Genomic DNA, 24,953 nt, shown 5'->3' with positions numbered 1-24,953 from the left:
AATCGCGACGGAAAAGTCTCAAGTGATGGGTTGGGCAATTTTTATAATAATAGTGGGCCTGCTATTATTACGTGTAAAATATAGATAATACACATGGCGGTGCTAACACTAATGCCCAGAAAATGTTATGAGAATACCTATTGTACCGTCTAGCCCACTTTTGTGGTCACAACAGCAGTAAAAGTACTCATCACTATGACACCAACGCTGGCACTGAAAATGAGTCATGGTCAGCATATTTGCATCTCAAAACATCCTCTGTTATAGGACGCCCTCTTGTGAATGAGAAGGGAAGTAAAGATGGCGACTGTCTGATGCAACGGCAGTGCAAGAGAAATTGTTGTGAAATTTGTTGTGCTAGTGACAATAATGATTACAGATTGTCTGTGAATGATATACAGGCATGTTGCAGTCAAACTACTTTCTACATCGGTCAATAAGTTTAGACAGGTAACAGCGGAGAACATGGCGAACATTGTCAAAATCAACCAGGGAGGTGAGTACGAGACGTAGACACGTGTGCATTCCACGTGTTCCATTTAGCCTTGGGTCTATGTTATCCATTGCTACGTACCACACTGGGGAAAGAAAATGTCCTTTATATAATGAACACTGGTTCCAGACTACAGTTTTAACTTCCCCTTAAACTCTCACAGCTTAATGATTTACCTGAATAGTCAGTATAATGTATTTACACCTCATCAGAGTCATGAAAACGTACGTCTGTGCCACACACTGCACCGTGTATACATGTAATGATTAAGCTAAGTCGTTGTTGCGAGAGTGTAACAGGGCTATCTGTGAATCCTCCAAACCTGATCAAATGGGTAAATGATATTAGGTACATTTGATTAGTTGCATAGTGTATCTCTGATGTGCATGTCACACAGGGAATTTACCACAACAAAATGTTAGCCACTTTACTTGAAATAAATCATCTCCAATGAAAAGAATAATTTTTGATTAGTTATTATAACTTATAAAAAAAAATAGTGCTACCTAGTACCTACCATTAGAATACAACATTTCAATAGTGACCCTCCAGTACATCTCCAAACATGTAGTAGTTAGGTTGTAACTTGAAGGGAACGCCACTGCAGAAAATAAACACATTTTGAAGAACTCTTGGTTCTGGAGAGTCATTGCATGATTTTACATCACTTACTTACAAGTTCCAGTACACCCAATTGTGAGAAATATCAGGTTTAAACTTTTCCCTCAATCATTGTTTAGTGGATGTCGTTGCCATGGACACACATAGTCTCACAGGAGTCCGGTCAGTCATGCATAATTTGTAATTGCAAGAAATGACGCTGAAACCCAGAGTGTATGAAAATGCAATTATTGAGACTTTATAATTCTATCATAACGGAGTAATTATAATCTATCCTACTGGACTTGCTATTGTTTTGAATGGCAACAGTTTCACGTCCTATCCTGGACGCTTCCTCAGGCCGACTGAAGATCTGATGACAGATGGTTTGTGACACCCGACAGAGTAGGATTGTCATGTGATGATGAAAACCGTTGAGGAATTTTACTAATCACTCTGTTGTTATCGCCTGCCAAGTTATGACGTAGTCCCCCTCCCCTATTAAGAGAAGGCTCCTCCCATTTAACATAAATGGCGTCCTTTACCCCTCTTTCAAACCACCTGTATTCTTTGTCCAATATAACTACGTGTACATCCTTATTATTGAAGGAGTCTATCATATTAAAAACATTTTCTGAATTGTGACATACCACAGTACTTGTGTGTTGTCTATGCATTGTGATAAAGATTGATGAAGTCAATGCCATCATATCTAGTACACACTTTACTGTGATAAATGTTTTGGTTTGATTTCCAACTTTCTTTTCATCAGATTGCAGTGATGCTGTTGTCATAGCAGCCGAAAGTTTAAAGAAGGGTAATGTCATCGCCTTGCCAACCGATACCATATATGGAGTTGCTGCACTGGCCCAGTCAACAGAGGCTGTTCAGCAACTGTACAACATCAAAGGAAGGAATGGATCTAAACCTATTGCCATCTGTGTCAGTGAGTTAAAGGATATAGAGAAGTGAGTGTCATTTGCAGTGTGTTTGCTAAGGTTGGGGGGGGGGGGGACCACCAGTAACAAAAAAGGGGAATATGGTAAAATCGGCATAGTTTCCAATGCATATTACCATGATTTTGGCAGGGAAACCCACTAAAGTGACAGGGGAACGCAGGTAGATTTTTACCCATTTACCGCCCTTAACAAAAAACACCACGATATGTTAGTGGATTACAAGATATACAGAAGTAAGTCTATATTAGCATTAGAGGGACTACAAGCCAAATACTAGTATTTTTACTTGACAATTCTTAGTGGTATTTCACTACTCCATCCATCTCAGTAACCACATGATGTATGGGCTAATCTTTTTTGCTAAGGTTTTTTGGACAGTGGGAGGTGTTCCAGGTAAAATTTCCACATTCCAATATCGATGTGGCACCCTTGTTGAAATGCTCTTTTTTGTATCTACCAATCATTCAAAAAAAAGTACTGATGGGTTTGTGTGTTAATTCTCTCTCTCTCTCCAGATGGGGGCAAATGACTGTACCCACAAACCTTTTACAAGATCTGCTACCAGGTCCAGTGACCACGGTACTAGAGAGAACACCATCCCTGAATCCGGAGCTGAATCCCAATACAAAGCTGGTTGGAATCCGAATACCAAACTATGATTTTATTAGGAGAGTGTGTGCAATGATAGATGAACCACTGGCACTGACTAGTGCTAATATCAGTGCTTCAAAGAGTACATTATGTGTTGAGGTTAGTACACCTGCATTAACGTGTATTTCAAAAACACTTAACCGTCTCGGTTACCCAGACTGTTGTCGTTGGGGGTAACACCCACCTAGCAAGAGTGTGGGGTAATATGCTGCCACCTATTGTAAAGACCAACATGGTTGCCGCCAAGATCTGTGACAGTCACTGATTGGATGAAAATGATTCTGAATTTTCATTTTTATTAACTCTGTATATATTTAACACAAATCATACAACAAACTTTTTGAAATTAATCAAAATACTCTTAGTAGGAGTTCCTACCGTGTGATTTTACTACAGAGGTCATTGTTGTGGGTCAGACTTTCCACACAGCCATCTTGTAACAATCACTGTCTGACGTTGTAATATATCCCAGACTGTCTGCTGGGGATACATGGAGAGTCTGGGTAACCCAGACTAAAACACTTAGGGCCTGCCATGAGTCTGGCAATGTTTACCTGTGGTATAAAGCAAGGCTAAATGTTGGTGCCGCTGGGGAATGAAAGATTATTGTGTTGTGCCGTATATGCTGTCATTACTGTAACCACAGTAGATATAAAGTAGCTGGTTAAGTTTCAAAGTTGTCAAGTTTATGTGTACGAATGATCATTGCAGTGAAAGTGGTGTTCTCTAAAATAGGCAGTGTATGAATATGTAGATTTAGAGTTCGCTCTATTTTTGAAGCAGGACAGGTTAGCCACCAACCTAATATTATATAATCACCCCAAATTAATATACCAGTGGGTAAATGGGGAGTCAGGAAATAACTTACAGGTAGTCTGGGCCTGTCCCCTCACATATTTATATACAGAAATTAACAGCAAGGTACTCAATATGACTCAAAATATATATAATGTATTTACGTACACACGATTAAAATTACAAATATACAGTTGATCGGTTATACTGTGTCAGTAGATGTTGCTTGAAGATTTGCATTTGCATTGACTGAACCCATTTATTTCAATGATATAATGGGGTGGCGGAGGGAGGGGGGATTGTATATATATGGCTTATGAAGTCATGTATAGCAGGTTGTGTGGGACTTTACATTTACTTGCCAGGTTCACCATCCATTTTGTTAGGGGGTGGGGGGGGGGGGAGTTGGGGTAGTATATAAGACACATGAAATGCACCTGCCATATCAACCATCTAGCCTGTTGGGTAGCAGGGCTGGGGAGGGGGGGGGGAGTGTTTGGCATGTACAAAGAACTCTTTACTTTTACATGGTGATTTGGTACAAGGAAGGGTTTTGATGCTGCAATGTTTACTTGTAGCCATTATCATGTCAAGTTCATTTCTTGTGTTTATGTTTCAAATCATTTAATTCATAATTTATTGTATTTCAGGAGTTTCAAGAATTGTGGTCCAAATTAGACGTGATATTTGACGGCGGTAAAATAGGTGAAACAGAGGAATCTAGATCAGGATCTACTGTGGTAGATTTGTCTTGTACTGGCTTTTATAAAATTGTACGACCTGGAAGGTGAGATTTATAAGACATAGTAGACAGTTAATTAGTTTTACAGTTGCTTTATGAGAAAATGAAAAAAATATGTATGCATATATGTTGTACTAGCAATAGTTTCTAAGTTTTCAATGTCTGTCACAGATGTAGTAAAGTTGGAGACAAACATAAGAAACCAATACTAATAATGTATCAAGAGTTATGTAAGAATTTCCATTCATTTTTCTGTTGAAAGAACAGTTAGATTCTACATGTTTGATAGTATTTGAAGAATTAGGCACATTTACAACACTGATTTAGTAAAACTTCACCCTCTCTGTCCTGAGAAATAGACATTATTTGTTGTCTGTTTTTATTCAAAGGAGAGGTAGATAAACAGTGATTTGCATACATCCTATTTACATATACAAGTAAAGATGAATGTGTGAAAGTCAGACATGTAACACACTACCTAGACTCTCTCACAGTCCTCATAGCATTGCACTTCTAAAAGGGTTGTTTTGTATGTACCGATATCTACTGCATAATTGTACTATGAAGGGCTACTCATTTGTTGATGAGCATCGCAATAACACGGAGTCGCAGTAACATGTCAACAAATGATTACTCCTATGTAGTTGATGAGGGTCCATAGTATAAGAATATTCCAGTACAATTATTCGGTAGATATTGGTACATACAAAACAGCTAATAGTGATGCTCCCAAGTCTGGTGAGAGAGTCTACACACTACCACAATGTATTAGTAGACTAGATATATTTAGTGTAGTCTACCCCTACCCCTACCCCTACCCTTGGTATCCAATCATCTCTTCACCCTGTCTAGCTCAGTGAGAAATTATGAACCAAAAGTTGTTCATGCAAATTAGTAAATCCTCAAATTTTAGAATGATGTTAAAGGCTTACTTTAAAAAAAAAAAGATTAAACATTATGTGTGAAGAACAGTTGTCTGACAAAGATATGGAAAAAGTTGGTGCAGAACAAAAGAATTATTCTATGTAATCCTTATGGCTCCACTGATAAGATGACACTAATGTAAGAACCTGGGATTGAAACCCCGGCCTTTAAATGTATAAGTAGCAACCTGAGCTGCAGTGTGCCCTCAATAAATCATGTCATATTTTCTTTTGTTTTTATTTCAACAGTGCATACAAAGGAACTGTTGCTGTATTGGAGACCAAATATGGACTGAAGGAGAGGAGATAACAAACAAACAAACAAACACTGGAACTTTCAATTATGTGTATCATTCAAGAGATTGTGACGTTTTTTAACATTTTTATTATTGACTGAATATATCAGGGAATACATAGACTGCAACTTGTAGTAAAAAAACATGAGGATTTTGAAATGGAAAATTGTACATGGAACTATGATCAGTATAAATGCTACCAGGGAAAACAAATATTTGCAGATGACCTCATGGGGGCGCTGTTGCCAAGTCCTATCGTAGGGTGATAGGCAATTATGAGTTGATCATTGGATTGGGACGATTATGATGGAATCATGTTTCTAAAATGTACATCGCAAGCCCCATGTAATTTCTTAGCGTCACCATCTTGATAAGATTAAATCAAACAACTTCATTTTATGCAAAACTGAATACAAAACAGTAGCCCAGAAATTTGTCTTGGTGTTACTATCTTGAGAAACTCTGCACTCCAAGCCGAGGCAGATGCAATTAGAAGCACAGGAATGTGTTTGGAATTTGAGATTACCATCACCAAATCCAAGTGTATCTCATATTGACTTTAGTGCTTGTTTTTTTTTTTGCCATCCTCTTAGTGTCATGTCATGTGTGACCACAATTACATCATAGGTTTACATACAAGTACCACCAAGACAAGTCTCTGAGCTAACAAATTAACCACCGGACCCCAGATACTTTTTTTTCTTTTTTCCTATTTTGAAACCTGGAATTATTAAGATTTTTTCAACCTCTGGGGCTTCGTAGGTTCTTGTGAAAATCTGATGAGGAGAACATCGAGTTCAAAATCACCTAAAAATATCCATCCCGAGCTTTAATGTTGAATCAAAATAGAGGCAAATTCATTTGAACCCAAAACTTGGGCTATCCTCCAGTAAGTCCATAGACAAAAATGTCTGAAATTTGGAACATAGCGAGTTAAAACAGTGTAAATATATGTTGCACATAGTCAGATATTTTAGTAAAAAAACAAACAATACAAGTAGTATGAATTTTGATATAACTTATTTATTCAACTAACACAACACGAGATCACATACAGTGATCTCCAAGTTCTTATAGAATGTTTTAAGTCTTCTTTTTTTCTAATATTCATTTTAAACTGAAATAAAATATGTGTGTATACTGAAATTGTCATTTTTTGTTGTATTATTGCACAATTTTCATTTCATTTCTTTTTATCTACGCACAATATTTGTTTAAAATAATTACATTCCAAAAAAAAAATCAAATTATTCTTTTAATGACTTTTAAATTGAAATGATTTGTTAGAAATTTCAATTGACAATATTTAAAAAAAAAAGTATAAATTTAAAGTAAGGAGAAATGGGACGGAAGTCATACTTCACTGAGATATTTTTGAAAAGACTTGGAAATTATATCAGTTGCGTAAATAAAGTTTCATTAACGGAACATGCTGAGGAATGTAAAATGAAATACCAGTAAGATATAAAGACTATAGCTGTGATGATTTAGTTACCTACTGTGAACTTGAAAGTTATTTACTAGTATATCTTGCATGAGGATAAAAATGAACTTCAACCAGTGCAGTCCTCCCCCCCCCCCCTCAGATTCATGCAAACCACTTATTTATATGTTGAAATAATTTAATAGAAATAATTTATTACTGTCAGTGTTTGACCAACCATCTCTACTAACGGATTTTTACCATTACATATCAATATATACTATCATTTAATTTCATTGAAAACAGTACTGTTCAAAGTATCAAAATATGCATTATTTCCAAAAGAATTTTTTCTGGAAAGTTTTATTTTCACGGTAAATGACTGGATTAGTTCACTGTTGGCCAATCATATAAGACCTTGTAGATGCTACATCATATCCATGCAACAAAAAGACTATTCTGTGATTGTCAAACTCATAGTTGTTCGTGTTTGTTTACTCCACTGTGTCAATAGTACAGTTTCTACAGTGCCTTGACACCCAATGTACAATCCAAGTTTGCATCATTGCAACTACATGATTTAAGTACAAACAGGCACTCCTCTCCCCCCCCCCCCAACCCACCCCTCCCCATTTGGACGATTATGCCCTCGTTACAAAGTTCATAAAACAAGAACTAACATTTTAAAAATAAAATCTAGACATTTCGAATTCCATATTCAGAATACTCTTCTAACACTGATTTGTATAACTTTCTACTTTAGTGCCACTTATGAGTAAAGCGAATAATTTATTGGCATATCGTTATGTGTGTGAACTTTTGAGACAAGATAAGTTCTTCTATGGTATAGAGGTCAGTTACAATGTTTCTAGATCTGCTTTGTAAGGAGTCTTTCAAGTAGGATAAGTTGGTCCTTCATCCTACGACAGGAGCAGATGTGAATGTTTCCACGATTTCTTTCGATGGAAATACACTCAACGCATTCAATAACCAGTACTGCCAACTGTGGTAGAAGTATGAACTACTTTTGTTTTTATTTGAAATGGTCCCGTATAAAATGGGATAATATGATATTTAAATCAAATAAATTCTTTTCATGAGTGGTACTGCCAACTATGGCAGAAGCAGTGGCACCATATTGTTATATATCATGGGTTTCCTCACTAAATAGGATATGTTGGTCCCAAAGCCCTCGTTTTAATAAGAGGTACTGCCAACTGTGGTGGGGCCAATGGTTCATTTCGTTTTTATATTGAGCGTGTCCGTAATAGTATATGTCGGTTCAAATCCACTCTTTTCAAGGAGTGGTAGCGCCAACTGTGGTAGGTGAAGTGGTTCCTTTTCTTCTGGCGTAGGCGTTCGTATTTTCACTTTCTTTTTTTTCGGTACAATTGTCGGAATTGCTGGTGTTTGACTTTCTAAAGGTGTCGGTGGTTGCCATCTCTTGATTTCCTTAGTAACCGGTCGTCCTTCACACTTAGCCTGTACCCTGTATGTTGATGGGTCGTAAAAAAGAGAAATTGGTGAAGATTCGTCAGTAGTGTTTGGTACTTCTAGTGAGTTTCCAGTAGCCTTCGATGATATAAGGCTACCGGCCATCGACCCTAAATATGACCCCTTGGTACTCGCAGTCACAGAAGTACTGTTGTTCACACTTATCAAAACTGGTTTAGTTTTTGAATTTTGAGGTTCTAACTTTGAAGTCCGTGGAGTAACATCTTTCTTTTTCCTGGGGGATGTTACATACTTTTTGTTGTCTGCTTTCCTCAAAGTCTTGATGTCAGACCCCCTTTCTTTGTTCATTTCGTACATTTGTCTGAACGACAATGGATAGGTGATAGTTGTAACCCTGGCATTTTTGTTTTTCTCACTCTTCGCATTCTCAGTTTCACTTGGTTTGTCATCAACAATAGTGACTTGTTTCTTGGATGCTGGAGTTTTCTGTTCACTCTTCTTCAGAGCTGATTTGAGGACAACTTTTCCCGAGTTTTCCTTGTTGCTTCCCTGAGTTTCCTGAGTTTCAGCACTACTAACGTCTTCCTCGGGAGTATTCTCCCTGGCCAGATATCCATCTCTGTTGGCAGAATCAAAACGATGAACTTCCACCACCTGTGTTTCCGTGGCAACCTCTTCTTTGTTTTTATCTTCCACCTCTTTCGCTTGACCTAACTGGTCTCTCGGCTTTGTCAGGTGTAATGGCATTGTTTTATCAACGAGTGTCACCTTGACTTTGCGTGTTACAGTGACCTTGGCACCGTCTTGTCTCGGTGTATAGTCAGAATGCAAAGTGTGAAACTTCATTGGAACCCATTCCTGTATGATGAAAATATCAAAGTTGAAATTAACATCACGATATTAAAGGGGAATATAGGCTGAGTTTAGACAACTCTGATGTAGTGCATATGGTTCGATTCCTTTGTTTACTTCTATTTCCTTCCTATGTTGTTGTTTATTTTCCATTTCATTTTGTTCAGGGTGCCCTCTAGGAAGGACAGTGGACAATTTATTGTACATATAGAAGACATGCATTGCCATTAACTTTATACTCCACCATGTTTAATATATAATGTTAGTATTTTTACTTGTAACTTGCCAAGTTGAACCATTAATATACTCCGAAATCTTGTGCTATATGTACCTTACTGCCCCGACCATCAAAAATGAATATTTTATCATTACTAGATGTCTCGATTTATGGCATGTATTTAAATTTACTACAGACTTATCTTATTGCTGCATTCATTTCATAATTAATGCGTGTATGAACCAGACCTTACAGCATTACCAGATGTTACTCGATTTCGTGGGTAGTCTCGGTTACCCAGACTTTCGCCGCTGGGGGCTCTGCCTACGAAACCTCCCAAGCGAGAGTCCAACTCAAGGCGTCCATATAAAAACGTTCAAAGATGATCATTGTATATATTAGTGTGAAGGCAGCTTTGCCATGTATGACTCAAACCCAACAAAATATACTTACACTAACTTCTCGTGTGCCGCCCCTGGTGGTGAACGTTCCAACCGTCTTCTCTCTTGGAGTACTTTCGGTGCTACTGCCACCAACGTTGACATTTGCCAGTCGATTGAACCTTTTCTTTTTCAGCTTGTCTTTGTTAAACCTGTTGAGTCTCTGGACTAGTAGATGGTACACAGCGGATGATTCAATAGCTTTGTTGTTGACCAATACTTTAATCAAGTCACCCATCTTGTAACCCCTCATTTGACACATATGGTGGATTATATCCTGATTGACGTCATCCTGTTTCAGATAGTTCGGGAAGGGTACTAGTTGTAATGGCAAACATCCTTTGTTTAACCATTGATGGTCCATGATAGATGTTAACTGTGGTCGTTTTCTGGGGTCAGGTTCAAGAAGTAAAAAGAGCAAATCTCTGCAATCTAGAGAGTGAGAAGACGAACATGAAAAGAAGGCTGAAAGTAAGATGTCTCATCATTATCATGGACTTACGAACCAACCAACCAACCAACCAACCAACCAACCAACCAACCAACCAACCAACCAACCAACCAACCAACCAACCAACCAACCAACCAACCAACCAACTCATCCACATACTCCCTAGTCTGTAAGGTACGCCGTGACGAGCGGTCAACTCCTTTCACAGCAGGCCGTTGAGGGAAGAGCGACACGAAGTGTCTTACAGCCTACCTACCATACATGATACACCGAATGGTTACCGGAGTAGACAAGTTTAATATAATATGTATATATTGGTCTATGTGTACAGAAATGGGGTAGCTTACTCTTAAATTATGTGCCCACATTTTGTAGAATTTCTGAATCTTTCTTTAAGGGGAGATGCATAAAAAAATCAGTATTTTGTCCATCTTTGAGATTATATGCTCTTTTGCCATAATAAATATTATTCTTTCAACCAGAGAAAACTGGACTGAGTTTGAGTTTTGCAATTCCCTAAACTCATGGGAAAAAAGTAAACAAATGCACGTGGACGTTTATTTTTTTTAATGAGTGAATCAAGTTTATACATCACGATTCACTGGTTAAGTTTGTGTCTTGCATTGTAACCTAGCAACGATCTATGTTTACAATTATAACTCACCTTCAGATAGATACGGGGGTACTGGATTTGTGTCTTTGTTGATCATTTTCTTGTAGAGGGCTTTCAGATTGTAAGGGTCCACGGTGAATGGCAACACACCAGTCAGCATTACAAACATGTTTACCCCGCTGTAAACGACAATGAAGAAAACAAAATAAAAGGTGCTAGTTACTTTTTAAAGTGGTTATGTCAATGAGGATTGGTTAATTATCTTGGATTTTTAATTAATAATATAATTTTATCATGGCTTCCTACTTTGGAAAACCAATATGACGCAACGTATGCTAAAGCCTTGTTTGCAACTCAATAAATGAGAGAAGCATAAGAAATGTGTTAACTCTTTGTACGTACAATAACACATTTGTTTTTTTTACACATTTTGTGACTTTTTGCAATGTATTCAGTTAACAAACAAACAAACAAACAAACACAGACATAGACAATGTTGTTTCACATTTATTTTGCAAGTATAGGAATGTTGTCATTTCAATGTTGACCGACGACCGATGTCCCATAATATTTCTCTATCCAAAACTAATGACGTGTTTCATCTGTGATTGAAATGAGAGAGAGAGAGAGAGAGAGAGAGAGAGAGAGAGAGAGAGAGAGAGAGAGAGAGAGAGAGAGAGAGAGAGAGAGAGAGAGAGAGAGAGAGAGAGAGAGAGAGAGAGAGAGAGAGAGAGAGAGAGAGAGAGAGAGAAGAGAGAGAGAGAGAATTAAATTCAATACTAACATGCTCCATACGTCTACATTAGTGCTATATTTTCTCTTTGCAAGTAGTTCTGGAGCAGCATAGGCAGGACTACCACATTGTGTTTGGAACATCTCTTGACTTGACTTGATAGGTATAGTGTCATCAGTAGACTCAGATATACTCAATGATCTCAAGGAATTACTTAATCCAAAATCTGAAGAAATATAAGATTACAAAGGTATTGAGATGATAATGAAAAAAGTAACATGTAGGTAAGAACAGACAGGTAAGAAGGTGGCGGGTGGTTATACTGTTTGTTGTCAGTCTATTGAGGTCCATGTCGTCACCGTTGACGTCATCATCGTTGTCGTCGTCAGCCACCACCACAACCACCACTACTACCACCACCACCACCACCACCACCACCACCACCACCACCACCACCACCACCACCACCACCACCACCACCACCACCACCACTACCTCTGATACTACCACTACCATCACCACCACCACCACACCACCACAATTATCACCAACTCTTTTGTAGGTTGTAGTGTTTGTAATGAATGACAGTGCACACATGTGGACTTTATTGGATTTTTAGAGTGATTGCCACTGTGCATGTGATCTTAGAACCCTGCGTATTTCCACTATGTTTATAATATATGTAGTTTCGCAATACTGTTTTCATAGCTAGTTCAAATTCATCTCCCTTTCACATGTTTCATTAAATTACGGTCTCCACACTGTAATCCTGTTAGTTCATTGGGTATACTATACTGTTCATTTGTAAAACCATAGACGTTAGGGGCGAGATCAATATAGTTCAATGTAGGATAAAAAAAATCTTATAGTTAGGCCTCAGACCCCCCCCCCCCCCCATTATTAAATTGGCTAAAGAAACAAATATCAGACAGCAAATCAATTTCAAATCTATACTGTGTAGTATTATGTAGTGACATGAATATAAAGCCAGTATGTAATGAGGACATAGAGCTTTCTATTGACACTAAAGTATTTCAGGGCCATGCATTTGCTATGGCGAAAATTCTTCCATTTCTCAATTTAACATTTACTTAATTTTTTAAAGAAATGTTTGTATTTAGGTGTACAAAACAGAACCATTAAAAGTACAATCTTTTTTGTCGGATGAGAACTAAAATAGCCCCCCCCCCACCCCCTCCGCTACGTGCACCCCAAAGTAAAAGAATTTAGTGTTTCTTTTTTATCCCATGCCATATTTAACTTCATCTTGCCCCTTAGGGAGTCAATTCTCAAACATCTATGGTATAGTGCTCGGAAAAACATGGAAAACTTGATAAGTCCCCCTCCGACCTAACACTCCACCGTGCTCATTAGTATGTATTCCAAGACTGATTGGTAAATAAACTTACTAAGCGTTTCTCACATCAGAAATATAATATTGGCAGGAACGACGCGACATTTATACACCAAACATTTTGTGATGATGAAATTCGATAGAAATGGTTGATTGGCAGCACATATAAACATCATCTAAACTTAAAATTAACAACCCTACTATTTTCACCTTGTCAAAAACTTTATTGTCAATACCAACCTCCAGGCCTCCTTTGTTCGTGCTCAAGTGACGTTGAACAAGTTCGACCACTCAATATAAACTATTTACATTATCAAAGGTAACCTAAGTAGTACGAATAAATAAGCTATTAATTCAGACACAGGAATGTATAAGCACCTTGTAAATAGATTAGGCATTGAATGACGAAGTCAGAAGAAATTTATACTGTCGTATTTTCAAGGTCAGTTTTTTAATATAATTATATCCATTCGTTAGATCTAGAGTTGTTATAATGGGTTAATTTGCCACGGCGGAATAGGTATTTGTTTGGTCTAACTTATCGAAGTTTGGATAACAATGGAATGAAAAAAAAATAATTTAGATCTACTAAAAGTAATACAACCGTTCGACTGATATGAATTAAAATGTCGAATGTTTTTGTTACCACGTAAACTCAACTTGAAGTGATTCGAACCAACGCGCAATGAGACAGCGCCCTCTACGGCAAGTAGTCACACTGAAAATAACAAGCTTCTGAAGATAACTCACTCGGTTAAAAATCGGGGTTTTCTATTACTAAGCTTGTGTTTGGGTTGACAATATAACAATGTTCCGAAAGAACTTAGACTTACCGATTATTTTGATGTTGCCATCATCGTCTAGAAGCAAATTTTCCACCTTCAAATCTCTGCAAATAAAAAAAAAAATATTTGGTTGATGTATTGAATAGACAATAGTTGAGGAAGTTATTTAATTATTAGCTACCATTAGATCAATTAATGGATTAATAACTGATGATCGCAATATCTAGGCATCTTGATAACACATGTGGTCATACATACTTTATATTTCTAACAGGAAAAAACCGTACATGTATGATTTGATTAATTTGCACTCTGAGTATCTTGCCTGGTTATCATAATACACATTTTCCGGTCGCGGTATGGTCGACGTCAAACATCGACATGTCATTCTACAAAAGTTCGACCGTTGTTCTGGTTCATTTCTACGTTTAGTTTGATCCCTGCTACCCATACACTAAAATTAGAATTTTATCGACAAATGTATTCATTCTAAAAAGACACACACAAAGATACCATATTTTAATTAAGCCTACTACAAAAAAATAGAATATGTCTGATTGGCCAGTAGTGTTTGTCACTGACGGATCGACTACTGAGCGATCCCACTGTACCATACCGGTCCCACAAGAACCGCAAAGAACTTACAACTATATATCATTATGTGCGGACTTAGTCTGTTTGTTTACGTCATGTATATATTTCGCCACAATTACAAATATGTAGCATTCTACCTACATACTCGTATGACAATAGATGCAAAAGTTATTGGTAATACAGTCCATAGGATATAGTACGAAGGTTATTGATATTTCAATATGCGGGAAGTAAGATAACCGTATGTATCACACCATAACGCAAGACGGTACATATTTTATCTCAACTATAATTCTATGATGTCACGATTAGGGGGCACTTGAGCCCCCTTTCATGAAAAAAGTGGCATTTCTTTGTATTTGGGGGCCATTTCAAAAACAGTAAATAAATAAATAAATAAATAGTGTATTATCGTTGTTTATTCATAGTTTTAAGTACATATTAGTAGCTTTATGATGATTTGAAAAGTGTAACAATAAAATTAATCATATTCATGGTGATCATACATGTAGCATGTATATATTTGTTCAATGTCTAAACTCACTAATTCAATTTTTGATTTAAAACGGATTTCAAAGGTAAAATAAAGAATGCAGACATCGTATTCATCAGATTTATTGGGGCATGTTATCATGTTTATAGAAAATACGCGCTAATGCAGCGATGCCGCGCTCTACATTGAACACTGGGCTTGTGTATAAACGAAACGATAATGTTTACATATGATTGTATCAATTATAAAGTCATTATAATGACTAAACACATCAGGCGCTGCTAGGACCAGAATCGGAGTGAAATAAATGTTCACGACCCGATAAAATTTTTGCCAAAAGTTGAAGAGGATGGTATCTGACATGAAGTGTCAGCTTTAAACCAATATTTTGACAGTAAACATGTCTTTAAAGGCCCATAATTCCATCCCAGGCTCTCGCATTAGTGTTATCGTATCATAGGATCGTTATTTTTGTTTGATTTCAGGATCAACCTTTTCTATAGCTCTGTGAGACAACTGGTTTTCAGACCTAAAGCTTAATCCTTCGGCGTTTTAACTGCGTTCTTACGAAAACAGTTTTCATTTTAGCGTTTCCTTAAAGAAACAAAGACAAACAACAACTCATTCCAGCAAGCAGGAACACCAGTATACAGGTCCTGTAATTAGAGATCTAATCATGTTAATAAATATTCGATTCAACATATGTGTGATCCATTACACTGACGTCGCGTCGTCGTCAAGGTGTTGTCACCAATCAAACACAGTTAAAGTGGAACCAACTTGCACGCACGTATTGTTCTAAAACGTAGAAGTGTCGTTATTCATCGTAAAGTAAATATATAACTGACAAAACTGAAAAACTTGTTATCGAATTCTTCGTCTGATCAGTATTATCATAGCGACACTAATATAAAGGTGTCACATGACCTTGACATTGTGGGCGTACTTTTTGATTGATTGTAACAGGTTTGTCTTTGATTGTCACCGCAATCCAATATCAGTTAATTGTGTTTATATATACAATCGATTGCCTTTGACAAACAAATCATGACTTACGTTCAATGATAGTCAATTTTAGGTGATCGAAAAAGCACTGTTGATTTTTTTTAAAAACCCTAATTTCACGACATCAACAAGTGTAAGTCGAGTGTTGCGACAACACTGTAGAATAGGCCTACTTTAAACTTTCCCATTCTGTAATTGTTGTGATAAGATTTCCATGGAAACAAAATGTTAAGAAATCATTGCGATGATAACAGTTTCTGATCGATATTCAAATCCGACAACGTGGACGTACCCTAGTTCAACTGTTCATCACTGATCTTATCCTCTGTTGCGTAAACTCGATCGGATCCGGATCCTTTTTTTCGCGGAGACGAGGGTACCGGTGTTTAGCTGGGTTGAGCAACGAACACGTGAAAAGACGGATGCTTACTCAAATACACAGTGTGCATTGTTTGTTTGTCAGTCGGCGTTGACTACAAATATTTAAAAAAAAATAATAACCTGTAGCATAGCCTTCACCTGAAGTGATACTGTGATGTATTTAGCCGACATTCTGTATTCTGACGACTAAAATATTTGTCCACGAATTAACGAAAGTATAAAAGTGTCTTTATACAGTTTGAAATAAAATGAAGAGCAACAAATATAGCACATTAGATACCCCTTACCATGGAGGTATACCTCCATGCTTTAACACATTGACTGTCCATTACCTTAGCATCAACGTACAGTAAATTTCACAATACTGTTCAGCTTTCCTGTTTAATACAATCACGCAGAAATGAACAAGATACTGCATATGCCACACTTCAATAGCAAAAATAGCATTTTTGCTACATTTTGTCTAAATGAAATACACCATTTAAATGTATTGCAACTCCATGCAGACATTCGGGCGCCAATGTTTTTTCTTAGTATTAAACATCCGATGAAGAGCTCGTAAAATTTATTTATGGTGTTCATTTGATGTCTGTATGGTGGCACATTGGTTCATGTCACGTAAAGACAAAATGTAGGAAGAAACTGTACTCATTCAATTAATCTTGCTATCTTAAAGTGTAGCACGTCCAGTTTCTTATCGTTTTTTCCCCCGTGGTTGTATCAAACAGAAAAGCAGAATGGTGTTAGTAAATTCTCTGTATTAATTACATGTAATTTTCCCTTACCTGTGTACGATACCTGCTCGATGTAAATGGTCAACCGCTGAGACAACTTGCCGCAGATATTTCCTTACTTCAGCTTCAGACATCACCGCCCTTCCTGACACTTTTGCCATGATATTTCCATTTGACGAGACCTTTCCCAGTATATTCCCACCACTACAGAATTCCATAACTAGATAGTAATGGTTATCTGTTTCCAAGGTTTCCAATAATTTCACTATATGTGCATGTCGTACCATTTGCAGAATTTTACCTTCTCGTCTTAGATTTTTCCTTACGTAGTGGTCTTCTTTGGCCTTTTCTTTGTCTATAATCTTTACTGCAACCTGTGTTTAATGACAAAAGTAGATTTGCTTGTGAAATCGAATTCATTCTACGTGGAGGAGTTAAGCGGAGAACGCACACACCCTGTCATAGGAGTGCAGAAGTAATGAGTAGATCTAACAGTCCTGAAAAATAAATAAATTCAATCCTGACGTTTCGAATGAATATTCATTAACAAAGGATACCAAGGCAAGATATAAGTTGGTCATCACCTGACAATATATCTTAAGTGTTATGACATAGAACCAGTCATAGGGACGCGTAAGCTTGTTTGTAGAGGTGGAGACATATATAACACGACGTTATGAAAACGAATGATGTTACTTCTTCTACTCCGTCTTACTTGTATGAATGGATACAAAAATACCGTTACCAATCATGCTGCCAGTATTTTTTTTCCTAGTACCAAGCGAGCATGCATATATTGTATGGAGAATAAATTTCAGAATACGGTAATGTTCATAACAACATCATTCGGCAGTTCGTATTCGTCGCTGGTATAAATCCCCTATTTCTCAATCCTAGCATTACGCGTCCCTGTGCATCTAGTCGTATCTATACAGGTATGCATTGTACTGTACAGTTTTTTATCTTGAGATTTGTGTGGAATTTTACATCCGAGTGGACGTCCTACAAACCCGGTGCAAAGGTCTGATATCTAATGTATTGTTCTAGACACACATGAATACATACGTTGTAGTATGTCTAATTTAAAATTTATATCGTTATTTTGGGATTTATATTTTTCCAATGCCTGCAACGTGCTAAAAAATTCAGAACTGGAGTCTGATATCATTTTTGAAGATTTACTTGAAGTTGTAACCACTGATAATCAGAGATATGTGAGTTTTTTATCAGGCTTCTTTTACTCAGATGAAAATACTTGCATAACAACCCCAATTAAGCTATTCCAGTATAATACCAGTGTCGATCGATGCATGCCTATAATGACATTAACATTGTCTTCTGTCGATTTGTTATTACAATAGTGGATGGCACAATATAACTTTCATTAACGTTTTAGTATACTTATAAAATCGTTCTTGTATTTATGCCTCAACCCATAACATCAAAGTAAAGCGTTTTCTGTATGTACCACAATCGTTTATAGCACCCATACCAACTGTAAAAGTATATTTTTTCATTTACTTTTACAACCCATAACATCAAAGTAAAGCGTTTTCTGTATGTACCACAATCGTTTATAGCATCCATATCAATTGTAAAAGTATATTGTTTCATTGACACATTAGAAAGGCCATATGCTAGGCTTGTAAATGAATAAACCAGCTGAAATAGTATACTTTTACACCTTACATTTGTATATGAATGCTATTCACGAGTGTAGCACTTAGAGAAAGTGCTTTACTTCAGTGTTACTCGTTGTAATTTGAATGCTATTCACTCGTGTAGCACTTAGAGAAAGTGCTTTACTTCAGTGTTACTCGTTGTAGCTGGTTTCAGTTATGTCAATAACAACAATCTGACGATGGTAATAGAGGTAAATAAAGACATCTAGCCACTTTTATCACATCAGATTTTATTCAGATTGAATAACAATAGATTGTTAAATACTATGCGTCAATATATAGAATACTACAGGCACTGGTACCTTTTCATATGCAACAAAAAGTACCACCTCTACCTCACCCCCACCACACCCCAACATACATGTTCATACACCTTGTGCCACTTTAGGGATATACTTTAGTTGAAATATCCACTGATACTTGCTTTCGCTAATACCTCAGAACACTATTTTCCATAGTGGCATGGAGTAAAAAGCCAAACGTTGACACACGGTACGTTAAAGAAAGACCTGTTTAATATTAGTATGTAATTTTTTTTCCCGATATTTATGACGTCAAAATCGAGTAAAGGATGAGTTGAAAGCAGTTCCTTCTGTTTTTTCTTCTTCTTATTTTCCCCACCTTTCACCACTTTTTTTATTGATGATATATAACTTTACTATTTGATTAAGTAAACAAAGAATACAAGAACACAATTCAATAGTGGTGATCTTTTCCTAAAAATATTTGATACCGTGAGTGTTGTTTCCTTTGTGTGCGTTTTTTTTAAAGGTTTGAGTGAACATATTTGAAAGAGAACTGCAAACAAATTTACTTTTTGGATCAACCTGTCAGAACGATTAGCGTGACGTAAATCATACGTTTGATGACGTCACAAATTGTAGTCTTTATCACTGTCAAGTATCTGTTCTATGAGACAATACTGGTAAAATGCGATAGTTGATAAAACAAACTTGAACATCACCGACAAATGTTTGGTATTCGTGAATATGAATTTGAAAATGTTGACCCAAGGAATCATGATGGTGTGTGATTTTGTGTCGGTCTGTGTGTCATGTAGGTAGTGGAGGTGAGTTTTTAATACAGGTGTAGAAGCCATTGTAAGGTAATTAGACCTAAGGGTGGTACATTTGCATAATTCCTTTTTAACCTTCTTCAAATATTGACCTCTTCAGAGGAGATTGTTTTTATGTCAGTGTGTAATGAGAAAGTACGTGTATATACATTGTTAAGATAAGTAGTTGAACTGTATATTATTTTGTTCTCTGCATCACATACATACCGATATAAGAGTCTAAAGAATCTGACTTAGCTGTCTGTGAAAATATTGCGAGAGTGATCAGTTGAGTACGTCACTATATCTGATGGATGGAAATCTTTCAAAGAATATTGAGTTAACAGGCTCGTGTCTTGACTTTACTAAGCATGCTAATGCAATCTTGACATGGCCGATGATGCAACCTTGGAGTAATTATACTGATAGTACAATTACTCCAAAATGCAACTAACTCTAGTATTTGCAGTTTGTTTGTTTGTTTGTTTGTTTGTTTGTTTGTTTGTTTGTTTTTGTTTGTAATATGTGTCTGTCTGTCTGTCTGTCTGTGCCTATGTATGTATGTATGTATGTATGTATGTATGTATGTGTGTTTGTGTATGCATGCATGCATGCATGCATGCATGCATGTATGCATGTATGTATGTATGTATGTATGTATGTATGTATGTATGTATGTATGTATGTATGTATGTATGTATGTATGTATGTACGTACGTACGTACGTGATTGTGAATACTCATTTCCCGCATACTAGTTACCATGGTAACCACTTATTAACCATGGTTTCAATCTTGATAAAGTGTCCATTTCAATAAAGCTATATTCCTGAAACATTTCTTTATGTATTATAGTTTCAGTCAGAGAAATTTTGAAATCTTAAAAGAAAATTTTTTGTAATTGTTTTGCACACCTCTTTTTTAATTTTACAAGGAATGTATCTAATTAGTATAACTTGTTGTCAAGGCAACACGACTACTTCTCCACATATGGTAGCATGTGTGTATATATCTGGTTGTGAAATTGATTTAACGGCGACGTGTTGCTATGCCATGTTTCATTTCAATCTATTACTAGCGTTGATTTACCGAAGTTTACCGACACTTCAAATAAAACGGAAGTTAAAAACCAACCCAGTATAAAACTGCATCAAGTGCTCGTACCACACGTACGTCTGACTAATAATAGTTCTTTCATTCAGGGTATATCCGAACCAGTCACTAATGATATGATGTTTATGGCAACTCTTATGTCACAGCTGTTGATTCAAATTAACCGTACACTACACAATTTAGTCGGCACACATCAGAAAAAGAGCTTGTTTATGTAAAATCCCGGATAGAAAGGATGACGACTGATGTATTTATGGTTATGTACCTGCAATTATTTGATATATTTGGAATAGATTCGATAGAATTTTGATTGCACAGAGTGGTGTAATTGTAGAAGTGGAAATTAGTCAAATTAACCATTCTTTTGTTGTCAGTTATTTAGAATTAGTAATTGAACTAATCAACGTTAACACATGTGACATTCTGGCCCTAAATTCCATCGGTGTGTGTAGTTGAACTAATATTGTTAAATGTATTAAATATTCAACGCCACGTAGATAGAGAACCACCTATATAGGCTATAGCCTCTTTGTGTCTTTGCTGGACCTACGTACCCCGGTATTATCAAGTGAACAATTTTTGCATCGTCGCAAACCACGACCGTTTTACGGTACCCTACTGGAAGTGTACGGTGGTAGAAATAATAACTCTGGTTTGCGAGAATGAATATTACTGTGAATAAAAGCAAAGATATTGATCAGCGTGCTAATTTGTAGTCTAAGATCACAGTCACTCTAGAATACACAAGCGGTCTAAACTTACTGAAAAAAACCTGCTGATTCAGTGCGCTTTCGGGCTGTACGTACTGTAGTACTCGGATGATCTGCCCTATATAGAGGTTATCTGTAACTATGGAATTCGCCCTTCTAATGAGGATCGTTGACTAAGACAGATCGAAATATCAGTAGCTCTTTAGGAGATTGCTTGTGTGATATAACCTTTGTAATTCGAATCATTACATTGTATGTTATAAGTTCGTCCGAAATCATACAATAGATACGATTTTAAGAACAGATTACGCATGGAGATACAGGCTTGGAAACTTCAATTATCAGTTTTGGTGTGTGCAGGCATTTTATAGACACTACTGGTAAACTGTACAGGTCGCGATTTGTATACAATGTCGTGATCTATATTGGAGAGAAGATATTTTTTTTAATTGACCCTTTTCATAGACTAATTATTTAGTCACTTTTAGAGTATCGTGAGGTCCACGCCCTTGACTTGATGTATTTTGACAGTCACATAAAAGATATAACCACAAACCCTTCACCAAAAATTGAAATTCAAATAAAACGGAAGTTAAAAACTGCCCCAGCAAACTGCATCAAGTTCTCGCCACCACACGTACGTACGTCTGACTAGTTCTTGCATTCACAGTTTATAATATGTCGACCCAGTCATTAATAACATGATGTTTATGACAACTTTTTATGTCACACTGTGACAGCTGTTGATTCAAATTAACCGTAAAATATACATTTAATCTGACATGCATCGAACAAGGAGCTTGTTTAAGACACCTCCACTGGGTGGAGGGTCTATGATATGAGATAATTAATTTTACAAATTGTTCACAATTAGGACAGTTTTCTTTTTGTTTTACCGTCACTGTTGTAGTCAATATATATATTCAAGTCACAAGTGCTAGGGTGACATAACCTCAGCTCAAGCCAGATAGCTGTACCTGTTATCACTGTGATCGAGGCTGTATTCGTTTGTAAAAACAGAACTATACACATTTCAAACCATGGAGTCATCTGTATTTCGTATGATTTCTTTATCAAAAAAATGGTGTCCCTTTTCAAAACTAGTAGGGCCTGTAGCTACTATCGAGTATCGTCACTTGGTTCATGCGCAGTTGTGAGTCTTCAAGTTACTTGTATCATTTGCAACCTTCGGTTATTTAAATCATAGACCCTCCACTCCTGTTGGTGGAGGATCTATGGTTAAATTAAAAGCCATGGTTTCAATCCCAGGTTCTCGCATTAGTGTTATCTTATCAGTGACTCCGTATAAGGATTACATATAGGATTAACCCTTTGTTCTCTACCAACGTTCCAGACAACTGCTTTTCACGCCAAAATTCCTCACTTAATCTGAGCTGGGCCTTTAAAACTTATTGAGACGGGGAAGACATGTTTTCTTTTTAATCTTTACCCACCACTCGTTACCTTGTTGGTCTATTGAAGTTAAAAAACAGGTTTGTTTTGATTTCCTCTTTTTAAAGTTCAGTCACTGTAAACAACTAACAGTGTCCAAAAGCCGGTGGGCATGAAATTCGTGACAAATGATCGGATTGTACAGTGACCCTCGAGGTGATAAATCTAGTTAAGAGTGGAGTTTAAACACTATATGATTCAGTCTATCTCAGCGATAAAGTAACCGATAAAATCGGTCGAGTACTTTTCTTATCAATCTCTCTGGGTAACATTCGATGAGAGCAAAGGGACTAAGATGGATCTCGTTCACGAATAATTCGGTTGTTATGTATTAAAATAGTTGATATATATACTTGAGTTTGACTGCATTTGAGAAATGTAAGAGACCACTGGTTAGGAACTGCTTCGATACCAGAAAATCGATACTGGGGTTCAAAGTTGAAAAGGTGTGTTTTGATAGTCAGTTCATGTACTTATAACTTCATTTAGGTGACGTGAACGAACTCAACGTAGATCCTATACAATGCACTTGTTATAATAAATGTATGTACGAAGCCATGGAGTTACTTCTTTGCGAAATAGATTGAGGGGGGGGGGAGGGGGGTCGATCAAACTTACCTTTTCTCCAGTTCCGATGTGTATACCCTCCTTGACTTTCGCAAAGCTGCCTTCCCCTAACGTTCTACCAAGTAAGTACTGTCCAACTCGCTTTGAATGTGAAAACCGTGCCACTTCATCATGTGGTACTGATGTAACTGCTTGAGGTAATGGAATAGAACGTGGAGTGTGAGACATGACTGTCAACGGTTGTTGCACCGGCATCTGAACACTGTTTTTCTTCGCCTCAAATGCGGCAGCAAATGCCGCCGTACCCGCGTTAGGCATTTGTGTGCTCGCTTTGGGGTTTCCTTCAAATTAAGATTGCACTGCACCCCGAATTACAAGCCAGCGGGGAGATTAAAAAATCCCTAATTAATTGAAATCACCTTGACCACATTAATAGAGTTTCCATGGTGACGTTAATATCTTGTTCATTTCAGGCTTCTGTGGTTTACCGAATGCAGTTCAGTTTAAACATGTAATGTGATCCGTGGTTCCATGTCAAATGTGTCCAGTGATCCTGTGTACATATGTATGCCTCCACAATCATAACATACTAATTCCCCATGTCACTAAGCTAGTCAAGTAACACATTGACAAATCTCATCAGTAACCTGCAAGTCTGCGCTGTTCATTACCGCTCACCTGTGTATCCAGGTGTGCATCGTGAAAGTGTCCACATCCAAATCGACACGTGCGTTGATAAAGACAATAGATCGAGAAATGGGTGTCAAAAGTGTGCGACGTTCTCAAGCAGCCCTTTAACCGTGACGCTCTGTTGATTTCGCGTTTAGACAAGGGTTGGCAATGTCAGCCGATTGCTGTGAAGTGGAAGAACAAATATATCGCCCTGAAAACAATACATTAGAAACAAACAAACAAACAATATTTCATCTCCTTTCACCCATAGGTCCATTACACCCATAGGTACATTACGGATTATCCCGACCTTGCACGACGACACCGGCTAGCACGTCACATCAAACACAGCTCGATCAGAGTCTAAAAAGAACTATAATCCCGTAGCGTAGCTCTGTTCGCCTGCGGTGAGGTTGTTTATGTTCGATCATCAGGTAGCAACAAGTTGTTATCAGGTAAATCAAAGCAATGACCAGAGTTCACTGAGTATGTTCGCTTGACCAATAATAGCCTGATAATTATTGATCACTCCCTATCAAATATAATAAATTAAAAGACCATAAGTCCACAGCGACATGCCCATCCACGCATATCGTGAAGATATGTCTCGGCCACCGTGTGCGCACCGCCACAGTCGACGAATATGTGTGTATACACTGTATGATCATTCACACGGTCTGTATAGCACTAGTAGGGGAGTCAGCTGCTGGCTAGC

The 24,953-nt window shown here is 37.2% G+C and overlaps 2 protein-coding genes across 2 annotated transcripts; one reads left to right on the top strand and one right to left on the bottom strand.

Moving 5' to 3' along the window:
* Nucleotides 1–295: 295 nt before the first annotated feature.
* Nucleotides 296–6,500, top strand: LOC144432803 (threonylcarbamoyl-AMP synthase-like). Its single transcript, XM_078121083.1, has 5 exons — nucleotides 296–496; nucleotides 1,866–2,061; nucleotides 2,568–2,802; nucleotides 4,149–4,285; nucleotides 5,413–6,500. Exons 1-5 carry the CDS (start codon nucleotides 391–393, stop codon nucleotides 5,471–5,473), a joined length of 735 nt encoding a protein of 244 aa, XP_077977209.1. The 5' UTR covers nucleotides 296–390; the 3' UTR covers nucleotides 5,474–6,500.
* Nucleotides 6,501–8,118: 1,618 nt separating this feature from the next.
* On the bottom strand, nucleotides 8,119–23,884 carry LOC144433014 (uncharacterized). Its single transcript, XM_078121328.1, has 7 exons — nucleotides 23,618–23,884; nucleotides 17,041–17,363; nucleotides 13,831–13,886; nucleotides 11,695–11,869; nucleotides 10,962–11,089; nucleotides 9,860–10,278; nucleotides 8,119–9,195 (listed from the first exon to the last, which is right to left on the bottom strand). Exons 1-7 carry the CDS (start codon nucleotides 23,882–23,884, stop codon nucleotides 8,119–8,121), a joined length of 2,445 nt encoding a protein of 814 aa, XP_077977454.1.
* Nucleotides 23,885–24,953: the final 1,069 nt, after the last annotated feature.

The sequence above is a fragment of the Glandiceps talaboti genome, chromosome 3 (assembly GCF_964340395.1).
Source record: "Glandiceps talaboti chromosome 3, keGlaTala1.1, whole genome shotgun sequence".
Classification (NCBI taxonomy): domain Eukaryota; kingdom Metazoa; phylum Hemichordata; class Enteropneusta; family Spengelidae; genus Glandiceps; species Glandiceps talaboti.
Note: the sequence above shows the minus strand (reverse complement) of the source record. Positions and strands in the feature narration are given on the sequence as shown.